The sequence below is a fragment of the Carcharhinus amblyrhynchos genome, chromosome 15 (genome assembly GCF_965287045.1).
Source record: "Carcharhinus amblyrhynchos chromosome 15, sCarAmb.v2.hapA, whole genome shotgun sequence".
In the NCBI taxonomy this organism is placed as follows: Eukaryota; Metazoa; Chordata; class Chondrichthyes; order Carcharhiniformes; family Carcharhinidae; genus Carcharhinus; species Carcharhinus amblyrhynchos.
Genome location: NC_137338.1, coordinates 31,268,201 through 31,281,375, shown reverse-complemented (window position 1 = coordinate 31,281,375; position 13,175 = coordinate 31,268,201). Strand labels below are relative to the sequence as shown.

The following is a 13,175-nucleotide window of genomic DNA, read 5'->3' as shown; positions in this document are numbered from 1 at the left end:
GGTGCCAGGGACATGGGCTCGATTCCCAGCTTGGGTCACTGTCTGTGTGGAGTTTGCACATTCTCCCTTTGTCTGCATGGGTTTGCTCCTGGTGCTCCAGTTTCCTCCCATAGTCCAAAAGACATGCTGCTTAGGCACATTGGCCATGCTAAATTCTCTCTGTGTGCCTGAACAGGTGCCGGAGTGTGGCGACTAGGGGATTTTCACAGTAACTTCATTGCAGTGTTAATGTAAGCCTACTTGTGACACTAATGAATAAACTTTAGGATTATTCACGATTGATAATCTGGTTTAAATTGGAATTGTTTAATAGCAAGTTATTTTGATACAATGTAGAAACAATAATTACAGTAATTTGCAAAGAAGGTAACCCATTAATGCCTTGTTCATAAACCTGGTAAAATGAGGACTTTGAAAATCAAGTTTTAAAGACATCCAGGTCTCTCCTTTTAGTTCTTCTGCTAATTGCTTTGTTCACAATGGAAGATAATCAACTGCATATCAAAAACTCAGGAGCTAGCTAATTGCAAGAACTAATGTTTGACAACATAGCTAGGTTCTTGATTCAAGTTCTGGTTGGATGCATTCAGCACCTTAGGCTATGAGAAGACCTCAGGAGGCAGCTTGTCACATGGTTGCCATATCTACCTTGGGACTTTCCTTTGCTGTTCAGTACTGATTACAGGTACATCCAAAATAGATTTGAATATGTGTCGAAGATGACATCTCTATCCTTTGTCCTTTTGTCGAAATAGGATTCATTTGTTATTTAACCTTTCCACGTACATTACCTTAACTTTAATTCATTAGCTTATTTTGTATTGCTTCCTTTGAAAGCTGTTTATTTCCCTTATGCAAGTTATGTAATTGCAGCTTTCAACATCTACAACATTTCTAGTGTAAACAGCAGTGAGCACAAAACAGACTCCTTCCTCACCCAGATGTAACCTTTTCTATTTCTCTCTCTCTCTGCCCTGCTTTGCCAAACAGCTCTTATACAAGGTAGCTAATTTTCTCTTAATTTCAAGAATATTAATCTTCTCAAAGACTTGTAAATAAAATTCATCTTTTGGTGAAAGTCCGAACAAGCTATGTTCATTTGACTACCGTTATAATTTAGTTAGTGATTCAGATTTTCTGTGGACTTCTGAGGCTAACACTGTTGTCTCTAAACATCCAACCAACACAACACAACAATCATCAGATTCCAACAAACTGCTGAACTTAACTTCCTCTGATTTATACCCAGTTATGTTTACACCACGGTGTAATCTAATGAGACCCACCATCATCATCTCAGTAATGGGAAATATATACTGGTGTTGCCTGTGACTCCATATTCTGATGTTTTTTTAAAATAAAAAAAGCTTTTGATACTGCAGTCTTTTCTGGTCTCGGAAACACAAAGGCATTCATTCAAGTACCGGAGACACAAAGGCATCATTCGAGCACCAGAGACAATGCAGAGAAGGTCCGCAAAGCAGATCCCTACCCTTCAATGTCATGATGAATATTAAAGACTTGGGCTTTTCAGCTTGAAATTGGGTGTTTCTGAGGTGACCTTATGGAGATATATAATCTAGTTAAGGGCATGGAAGTCATAGTTAATGAAATGGAAAAGTAAACCTTGAATATTATTTAAATTGAAATTGTAAAGATACTATAGCAAAAGGTAAATGTAGCATTGGTATTATTCAGTCTACGGAATTAACTCCAGAAATACCCTGGAAGCGTTTAAGAGAATGTCAAATTCTGCAGTGCGGAAACTGGGAGATTTTGCAGGATGGATGACTTTAAATAAGTTGATTGCCAGTGTCATCAATAGTTACCTCGTGATCATCTTTACTCCTTTATGGACACAGCACTCACTAAGTGAACCCTGATAATCTTTTAGACAAAAATGGTTGGTGGTATGACAGTACAAAAAAAATCTATGAAGGGAAATTTTTGCTGATGGATATTTATGGTGTTCTTTCATGTAAGAAGTGAGACATTTAAATGTTGCATAGTCTAATCCTTGGGCTTTTTTTTAAAGTATAGAGGGTTTTAATTTACTAAGAATGATATTTTTGTATATAATTTGCAGCATTGCTGAAGAGAGGCCTGGATTTAACTTCAAAAGCATCTCTGACTTCTTGGAAGGATACAAGTATGTATGTAGATGTAAAATGTCATTTAATTATTTCCTTAAAGCCCCTCCCTCAACCCCAGCAGTTCATCTAGCAGTTCAGTGGCTCTGAAAATATCAGCAATATCTTAGGATGATACCATTCAAGATACCAGCATCATTTCAAAAAACAAAGAAAATCACAGCGCAGGAACAGGCCCTTCAGCCCTCCAAGTCTGCACCAATCATGCTGCCCGTTGGAACTAAAGTCCCCTACCCTTCTGGGGACCACAGCCACCAGTTGCCTCTCCCCAACCCCAAAAGCTCTTCACGTAGAATTAAAATCTATTCGAAGTGTTTAAAGAAAAGATAGTATTCTCTGCTTGTCACAAAGTATTAGAACATAGAACACTGCAGCACAAACAGGCCCTTTGGCCCACAAGTTGCGCTGATCATATCCCTATCTACCAGGCCTTTCTATAACCCACAATCCCATTAAATCCCATGTATACAATCCCATGTATTATTTATGATCATTATTGGAAGCTATAGATGTTAACCCTTACTGGACCGAATGTTAAACATTAATGCCTGACTGCAGAAAAAAAATGACAACTGCAGAGATAATGAGGGAGCAGTGCTCCGAAAGTTCGTGATTCCAAATAAACCTGTTGGACTTTAACTAGTGTTGTGAGACTTCTTGCAGTGATAAGAGCAGTGTGTTCAATACCTTAGGAAAAGAACCTGAGGAACAAAGATACAGTTTGTCTTCTATTTGCAAATATCAATCAGGAAGATCAAGTGAGAATATGGCTGACTGAATTACCAAAAGATAGCAAACTTAGTAATGATGGCTTCATGATATTAAATGCTATCTAGGTCTCACTGATTAAAAGGTTACCATGATTTGCTGCCTCCCTAGCACCTGTCATCCTACAATGACTATCTCATTTTCCAGCATTATTTATTCCGTGTTATTGTAAAATGTTAGAAACACAGAAACTAGAACAGGAGAGGGCCATTTGGCCCTTTGGGCCCGTTCTGCCATGCATTTTGATTGTGACTGATCATTTGAATTCAATATCCTGATCTCTCCACGACACCCTCCCCCCGCCCCCATCCCTTTAGCCCCTAGAGCTCTCTCTAATATCTCTTGAAATCCGATAACGTTTTGGCCTCGACTGCTTTCTGTGGCAATGAATTCCACACATTCACCACCCTACTGATGTCAATAGGAATAATGAACATGAGGAAAACCCATGACATTGAGGTAATTTGGCCACCAAGTCCATGGCTTTTTTTCCTCCTTGTGTGTTTAAACTATTTATGCAGTGAATGGAATAGTTTTGTGAATGTATAGTTGTGAAGTTTGAATGCTGACACCTATATTTTGGTTGGAGTAAGTTCCAAAAGGATAAGTGAGAGTGTGTGTTATGGGTTTGTTTGATGTCTCAATGAAAGATCTCAAGGCTCGTATATTTGAAAACAAACCATTATTGATCTTTAACAATGTACAGGTCCCACTTAATGTCCTGCATGGTGCTGCTTTTGCCATGCTGTTTCCTTCTAGAGTATTCTCTAAGTCCATTAACCATGTAACTCTATATTGTGTGTGGTGCTATTCTCCAGTGCCATGTTAACCTTTACTCAGCTGAACACCATTACATTACAATGTCATGCAGGCACATACAATAGCTGGCATGGTGACACAGTGGTTAGCATTGCTGTCTCTCAGAGTCAGGCACTCGGGTTCAATTCGGCCTTGAATGACTATGCGGAGTTTGTACATTCTCCCAGTGTCTGCGTGGGTTTCCTCTGGGTGCTCTGCTTTCATAGAACATAGAACATTACAGCGCAGAACAGGCCCTTCGGCCCACGATGTTGCGCCGACCAGTTACAAAAACAATGACCCACTAGCCTATACCAATCCCTTTTCGTCCATAAACCTATCCAGAGATCTCTTAAACGCCCCCAAACTAGACGCATTTACAACTGCAGCAGGCAGGGCATTCCAATCCCTCACCACCCGCTGGGTAAAGAACCTACCCCTGACATCCGTCCTGTAGCTACCCCCCCTTAATTTAAAGCCATGCCCCCTCGTGCTAGCTTTCTCCATCCGAGGAAAAAGGCTATCACTATCCACCCTATCTAAACCTCTAATCATCTTATATGTTTCAATAAGATCCCCTCTTAGCCGCCTTCTTTCCAACGAAAACAACCCTAAATCCCTCAGTCTCTCCTCATAGGACCTCCCCACCATACCAGGCAACATCCTAGTAAACCTCCTCTGCACCCTCTCCAACGCCTCCACATCCTTCTTGTAATGCGGGGACCAGAACTGCACACAGTACTCCAAGTGCGGCCGCACTAGAGTAGTGTACAGTTGCAACATTACACTGCGACTCCTAAATTCAATCCCCCTACCAATAAACGCCAAGACACCGTACGCCTTCTTAACAACCTTATCTACTTGATTCCCAACTTTCAGGGATCTATGTACACACACACCTAGATCCCTCTGTTCATCCACACTATTCAAAGTCCTCCCGTTAGCCCTATACTCGACACATCTGTTGCTCCTACCAAAGTGAATTACCTCACACTTCTCCGCATTAAATTCCATCCGCCACCTCTCGGCCCAGCTCTGCAACCTAAGTCTCCCTGCAGACTATGACACCCTTCCTCACAATCTACCACACCTCCAACTTTGGTGTCATCAGCAAATTTACTAATCCACCCAACTATACCCTCATCCAGATCATTAATAAAAATTACAAACAACAGTGGCCCCAAAACAGATCCCTGAGGCACACCACTCGTAACTGTACTCCATGATGAATATTTACCATCCACCACCACCCTCTGTCTCCTATCTGATAGCCAATTCCTGATCCAACTTCCTAGATTACCCACAATCCCATACATCTGCATTTTCTGCAGAAGCCTACCATGGTGAACCTTATCGAACGCCTTACTAAAATCCATGTATCCCACAGTGCAGGTTAGATTGATTGGCTATTCTAAATTGCCCCATAATGTCCCAAGATGTGTAGGTTAGGGGAATTAACAGGTTAAATACCTTATGAGGATAGGGCCTGGGTGGGATGCTCTGTCAGAGTTGGCGCAGACTTGATGGGCCAAATGGCCTCTTTCTGCACTGTAGGGATTCTCTGACAACATCATACAACAGAGAATTGTCATTCACTTGTTACATTGAAGAATAATGTATTCAAGTCTTGGTGGAATTTAAGTTTATATGAATACCAAGGTAGTTGTTATGAACAGCTGTCAGCTATGACAAGAATGGTTTAAGACTGCCAGTTATTATGTTCAAATAAGTTTGTTTGAAATTCGTATTAAGGCAATAATGGAGAGGGATTTACATGTCAGGAACAGTAGAATAATTCAGAAAAATCTTCTTGGTTCTGACAGACCAATGGATTTCTGGAATAAATTCTTAGAAAAATGGGTAGATTCAGGGATGTTTTGGAAAGGAATTCCTTTGCAAACTGCTGAGAAGAAAGATTCTGGATTAAGTTAACATTTAATAACATTTTATTTTCTTTCAGGGAAGAGTATGTGATTAACAGATGGCGTAGGAGACACGTCCAGTATAAAACATTACATGAAATGGACTCAGTGGGCCAAGCAGGCATTTTCCGTTTGGGATTTTTATGTTCTGCAAATTAAATTTGCATGTTATGTATATTTACATTACATTACTATTTGGATGCATTGTTTCTAGTTCAACAGCTAATTGGTAAACCTCTTAAAACACTCTGATAAATTTTCATCTTCGTCACTGGCTGAGCATATGGCTCAATTTTCATTCCATTAATACACATGCAGTGAAGCTGGAAACGTGTTGCTGATCCCTCCCTGAAGTCCTAACACTGTTGACTAGATTTCTAAAAGCTATGTTCTGCTATACAGTACAAGGTACTGATGAACAGTTTAGAACAGAGTTGAGGAGGAACTTCTTCTCTCAGAGAGTAGTGAATCTCTGGAATTCTCTGCCCATTGAAGTGGTCGAGGCTACCTCATTGAATATGTTTAAGTCACAGGTAGATAGATTTCTGATCGATAAGGGAATTAAGGGTTAGCAGGTGGGTGAGTGGAACTGACCCACTTCAGATCAGCCATGATCTTATTGAATGGCAGGGCAGGCTCGAGGGGCTAGATGGCCTACTCCTGCTCCTATTTCTTATGTTCTATGCCAAAATGCTTTTTTTAATCAAATAAAATGCATCCCTGTTTTATGCTTCACCTGGTTAATACTCTCTATTGTTAACGATGCATTAAAATCTGCACTCCATCTTCTCTTGTTGCTGGTATTAGTGAATATCAAGGTTGAATAACTTGCCGATCATGTTTAATCAATCAAACAGTCCCTAACCAGAAATGCCTGCTTGGCCCATTGCATCCATTTCATGTAATACTTTATACTTGACTTCTCTCCTACACCATCTTTTAATCCCATGCTCTCCCCGAAAGAAAATCAAATGTTATTAAATATTAATTTAATCCACAATCTTCTCAGCAATTTTCAATAGAATTTCTTTCCAAATCAACCTTTCATCAACCCTCTTTTCTAAGAAGTTATTTCCAGAAATCCGCTAACCTGTCAGAACCAAAAAGGTTTTTCTGAATTATTATATGGTTCCTGACATGTAAATCCCTCTCCATTATTGCCTCATTACAAATTTCAGAAACTTGTACTGCTTCTGCTGAACTCATTTGAATATAGTAACTGGCAGTCTTAAACCATTCTTGTCAATCAGTTTAATCAATCAATCAAATGCATGTTAGATATGTATTAATAATAATACAATCATTATCTGTTATCGAAATAAACCATTTCAACGAAACCAATTTTGTACTTATGCAGGTCAGGTAAGATTACACCAACCCAAGTTGCTAAGAATGTAATCAGTGCTCTGGAAGATGCTGATCAAGCAGTTACTCCATTGCGTGCTATTGTGCAGTATGAAGGTGACCAGATAATGAAGGTTGGTAGTAGTTTTAATTGATCAAAGACAATATTAATCCTTCTTACTTGGGCTGTGGGCCTGCAATGTTCATTGGGGAGATATGGCTAAAATGTGTAATGCAATTTTTATCGATCCATTGTAGTAACAACATATCGGCTTAATATTACACTCAATCATTATGTCATGATACACACGATTAATATTGTTGAAGCCAAATCCTGAAAATCTGGAACAAAATTATTTTATTTTCATGTTTTCTTAAGTGTGCCTTTGTAGGTGGCCCGGTTGCCACAAATAAAAGATCAAAGTTGACCTCTGTCTCTGCATGTCTGTACTTTTCTCGTACCCTCTGTATCATTGCACAAATCTGGATTTCTCTTCATTATTCATTCACTGTACCCTTGTTTTGCGTTTCCAAGACTTCGTTCCATGTATCCCTATGGTTTTCACCTCTCCATCTCTTCCTTGGTTCCTGTTGGAAAAGTTTTCATGGGTGCTGGAAATGTTGCAAGCCCTTAGTAGCACGGTGGCATAGTGGTTAGCACCGCTGCTTCACAGCACCAGGGACCTGGGTTCGATTCCAGGCATTGGTCACTGTCTGTGTGGAGTTTGCATGTTCTCCACATGTCTGCGTGAGTTTCCTCCAGGTGCTGCGGTTTCCTCCCATATTCTGAAGGATGTGCTGGTTAGGTGCATTGACTCAAACAGGCACTGGATTGTGGCGATTAGGAGAATTTCACAGTAACTTCATTGTGGTGTTAATGTAAGCCTTACTTGTGACTAATAAGTAAATAAAACTTTAAATGTTTCTTCTCATTAGCTGAGGTAGTGACAGTTGACAAAATTGACTGATCCTGCTGGGATGATGCAACCAAATCTGAGCATGTCTATGCGTGCTCTTTCCAGTCTGATAGCTATCTGGAGCAGAAATCATATCTGATTTTTCTCTCCCTAGTGCATCTTTGGATGCACAAATATTATACAGATTAGGGATTGAACCTGATACCTCCTGTTATGTTTCACTTTAAGTCTTTGGAGGAGCTGCATAATAGTTAATCAAATGTCCTCCACTCCATGTGCCACTTTCCTGTTGCTTTATTCTTACTATCCCTTAAACATAAATAAAAACAAGATGCTTGATATTGTTTTTAGAAGACGACAGGAAAAAGAGAGAAAGGAATAAATGAGTGAAAATTCTCTGAATTTTTGCTCTAAACTGGGAATGTAGAGCAGGAAATTGCAGCTAGCTAGTCCAACATTTTGTGGTGTGCTCGCTGGAGTTGTCAACCCTGCTGGGTCACGGAATTGCCAATCATAGAATCCTGTATTGCAGAATAGGCCATTTGGCCCATCAAGTCTGCACCATCCACAATCCCACCCAGACCCTGTGCCATAACTCCACGCCTTTATCCTACTACTGCCCCAACAGTAAGCGGCAATTTAGCATGGCCAATCCACCTAACCCTTAGGTCTTGGGCACGTTGTTGACAAATGATTGTTTTTGATTGGGAAAAGCGAAGATCTGAATTTGATGTTTGGAGACTGCAAAATGTATGTGTATACTTTGGCAGAACAAGCTTGTTGGCTGCAACTGAGTGGGGGGGTAGGGCAGCAGGAGTTGAACTCTCACAGTGTTCATTTAATGTGACCTTTACTAATGGTTACTTTGGAACCCTGTGATAGCAATAGATCAGGCAAACAAAAGAGTTCCACCTAACTGTGCTGTTTACTGACTCTGAAAGGAACATGAGTAGTAAGCATTTGGCAGCTGTTCTAGTTTATCAGTACATGGCCAGGAATTTGTATAATACTGTGGACCCTTCTTCCAACGTGGTCTTTGTAAAATAGCCAAAGGTCATTGTGGAATGTTGGTGTTCCATTCAAGGCCCAACAATACAGTCATTCCTCGCAAAACAGCGACTCTGCTCCCATATTATAGGTCTTATCCAAATTCACTGCAAGGATAAATACTGGTGGCCAATTCCACAGATTACACACTGTCCTACATCACATTATTGAGAACAATACATGTTGTACTTTCAAATGAAAGCAATGAAAGAGTGATTGCCTGAGATGCTAGTTAAAAGTAGATGCAAAATGTACAGCAGGTCAAATTTGCTCTCCTCTGTTGATGTACTAAATGGATGTAAGTGGAAATGTCAAACCAAACCAGCAGTCGAAATTAAGGGAACACTTGCAAATTACTCATATGCCATCATGTGCTAAGCAGCATTCTGGTCTTGCTTTATGACAAGTTACTTCTGTATTACTGATCTTGCAATTTACTTTGAGGGCTATTTTTAGCTCAAGTTTTCACTGCCTCTAATCTGTAGGTTCTCTGCTTAACCACATTTGTGCAGTACTTTCTTTCTCCATCATTGGGTCCTATCACATTTAACTTCCACTGTCCCTCATGTTATTGTTTTATCTATGTGCCTCTGAATTAATTTTTGCTGTGGAAAAAGTTGAAAAGGTGTTTTTGGGCAATCTTTGTACTGACGCAACAGAAATGTCTGGTAGCGTCAGGAAAATGTTTGAAACAGGATGAGATAAAATTATATGTCAGCACTATTATTCTGCTACTTTTCAACACTGTGACATTCTATTCTGATGTGTAGATGGCAGAAGCCTCCACTGCTCGATATAGAGACAATGCACCGCTTTCCCCACTGGATGGAATTCCTGTCTGCCTGAAGGAGGAAATAAAAGTTGTGAGTATAGTACTGTTTGAGTAGAATAGTTGAGCATGGGAGGAAGCTTTTTAGCTCTCAGGCCTTCTCCTTGCAAAAGCAGCTCAGCTGGTCCCATTCCTCTGCCCTTCCCGCATACTCCCAATTTTCCTTTTCTCCTGAGATGCTTTTCCAATTACCTTTTGAAAGCCATGTTTGAACCTGTCTTCTCCACATATCTGTTAGCACCACTCCAGATCCTAACCACTAGCTGCCTCTACATTTTCCTTTATGTTGCATTTGGTTCTTTCTGTCATTATCCTTAAATGTGTGTCCTCTGGTTCTTGACCTTTCTGCTAATGTGGACAATTTCTCCCTCTCTACTCTGTCTAAACCCCTCATGATTTTGAATATCCCTATTAAGTCCCCTCTTACCTTAGGTTTAAATTTCATTTATTAATCACAAGTAGGCTTACATTAACACTGCAGTGAAGTTACTGTGAAAATCCCCCGGTTGCCACACTGCAGCGCCTGCTTGGATACACTGAGGACCAATTCAGCATGGCCAATGCACCTATCCAGCACATTTTGTGGACTGTGGGAGGAAACAGGAACATTCGGAGGAAACCCACCCAGACTTTGATTTATTATTGTCACGTGTATTAGCGTACAATGAAAAGTATTGTTTCTTGCGCACTATACAGACAAAGCATACTGTTCATAGAGAAGGAAAGGAGACAGTGCAGAGTAATGTAGTGTTACAGGGTTAGGCTAGGTGTAGAGAAAAATCAACTTAATGCGAGGTAGGTCCATTCAAAAGTCTGACAGTAGCAGGGAAGAAGTTGTTCTTGAGTCGGTTGGTACGTGACCTCAGACTTTTGTGTCTTTCTCCCGACAGAAGAAGGCGGAAGAAAGTACGCTCGGGGTGTGTGGGGTCCTTAATAATGCTGGCTGCTTTTCCGAGGCAGCAATAAGTGTAGACAGAGTCAATGGATGGGAGGTTGAGTGATGGGCTGGGCTTTGTTCACACCCCTTTGTAGTTCCTTGAGGTCTTGGGCAGAGCAGGAGCCATATCAGACGTGGGGACAATGTGCAAACTCCACACAGACTGTGACTCAAGCTGGGAGTCAAACCCTGGCCACTGTGCCTGTTGCCTGCTCCAATAAGCACAGCTTCAACGTCTCCAATCTATCCATGTAATTGAAGTCCCTCACTCTGGAGCCATTCTCATAAATCTTTTCTGCACATGTTCAAATGCCTTCACATCTTCCCAAGGTGAGGTACTGGAATTGGACATAATACTCTAGCTGAGGCCAAACCAGTACTTTATAAAGGATCATCATAACTTCCTTCTTTCGTAATCTATGTCTCTTTATAAAGCCCTTTATAAAATCATATACATGTTCACTCTGCCATCTTCAATGATTCATGCACATTTACTCACTGCAGCCATTTTAAAATTGCGTCCTTTATCTGATATTGTCTTTCACCATTCTTCTGACCAAAATGTTTGATTTAATCTAATTACCAACATTTCAAAGCCACTTCCTGCACTCAGACATGATAAAGAATGGAATTTTCATGGAGTGAATGAAACTAAAGCACAGAAGGTGGTCATTCTGGTGTTGACACTCTCTCCTGTGACCCCCCCCAAAGAAGGAAAACATTACTTTGTCTCCCCTCAGATATTCACCCCATTCCCTTTCAGATAATGTTGTACTCTAACTCAATAACTACTTTAACATTGCTCAACTCAAAAACCTTCCTTCACCTGACCTTCCAGTGAGAATGATCAGTCTCAGTTTAGTTAAGAGTCATAGAGGTTTACAGCATGGAAACAGGCCCTTCCGCCCAACTTGTCCATGCTGCCACTTGGGATGCCAAGATTTTTGCCAAAATCATCAGGACCCCAATTTTGGATTCAATTTCGAGACGGGAACCTAGAATTGACCATGGCAAGATGTCGACGGCAGGATGGCCTGGTGGTGGCTTCCAACCCCCCACAGAGTTGAGGAACACAGCTATTGTGTTCCTCAGCCCCAGTGGGGGGTTGGAAGCCACCTCCAGGCAATAGATGGGCCTTGGCCTTAGCAAAAGGCCCATCAACCATCGGAAAGATACCAGTAGTATGATCAATTTGTTCCCAGGTAGGGACTTAATTGATCCTGATTAGCCACCTGCCACTGCTGGGTGGGCAGCTTGGTGCCAGTTAGACTCCTCTGGTTAAATCACTCAAATGGAAGCCAATGCAAAATTCTTTGTTTCTCCCGGTCCCATTTCTAAATTCATTTCCTCAGGACCGAGAAATTCAGCCCCATGTTTCCCCCTTCACACTCCTGTGGAAAAAGACTTGCTATTCTTTATCAAATTCTCAGGTTTCACCCCCTCTTTAATCCACTGCACCTCCTGATGCATTCAAAGGATTGCTGCTCATAGCACTACAGGAAATTTTGGGACACATTGTCACCCCATTCCCCCAAGAAACCCTTTTTCCACCATTTGCTGACTTCCCCCTTTCTTCTCCCCCATCCCCCACAAATCCAATAGTCCCCCTCCACCTTGCTTCTCCAATCCTTTAGGAAAGGAATTTGGAACTTGCCTGGTTTGGCCTATTCGTGACCCAGACCCGCAGCAAAGTGCTTTTCTCTGATGGCCAAACAGCTATAGAAAAGTAGCATTTGGGGTGTCTGTACACCTTGACACATTTCTTATGTTGTTCTTGACAGTAGTAGCACTGGAAGGCAGCTCACCACCATCTTCTCATGGGCAATTAAGGAATGGACAACAAATACTGACTTTTGCAGTGGTACTTTATATCCTATGAAAGAATGATATTAAAAAAGTCCCCCCACCCCCATCACCCTTTCTCCCCTTATGTCGACTGTGGTTCAGTGCTGTACTACCGGAGGTGTCATCATCCAGGTGAGACATTAAACTGACCTGTCTGCCCTCTCAGGTGGAAGTAGAAGACCTGACGCACTAATCTGAAGAACAGCAGGGAAGTTATTCAGAGTGTCCAGGCCTACCTTATCCCTCAATCAAAAATACAAAGAGATTACCTGGTCATTATCATTTTGCTGTTCACGGAATTTACTGTGTGCAAATTTATAATGGTGACTTGACATCAAGAAATTGCCCCTTAGAATCCAGAGATGTGTAGGTTAGAGGGATTAGTGGGTATAATATGTAGGGGTATGGGGGTAGGGCCTGGGTGGGATTGTGATCGGTGCACACTCGATGGGCCAAAGGGCCTCTTTCTGCACTGTAGGGTTCTGTGATCTATGATTAATATTATATTCTGCCATCCTATTTGACCTGCCAAAATGAACCACTTCACACCTATCTGGGTTGAACTCCATCTGCCACTTCTTGCCCACAAGCCCAGTCTTGCATCCTATCAATGTCTCC

At 41.3% G+C, this 13,175-nt stretch overlaps 1 protein-coding gene across 2 annotated transcripts in view; it reads left to right on the top strand.

Moving 5' to 3' along the window:
• The window catches only part of LOC145352947 (uncharacterized), a 55,934-nt gene that overhangs the window by 7,140 nt on the left and 35,619 nt on the right, over nt 1-13,175 (top strand). For both annotated transcript variants that reach the window (XM_080203256.1, XM_080203255.1), the window contains exons 5-7: nt 2,087-2,149; nt 6,996-7,116; nt 9,717-9,809. In XM_080203256.1, the coding sequence (XP_080059382.1) occupies nt 2,087-2,149; nt 6,996-7,116; nt 9,717-9,809 (277 nt within the window). The remainder of the gene's footprint in view (nt 1-2,086; nt 2,150-6,995; nt 7,117-9,716; nt 9,810-13,175) is intronic.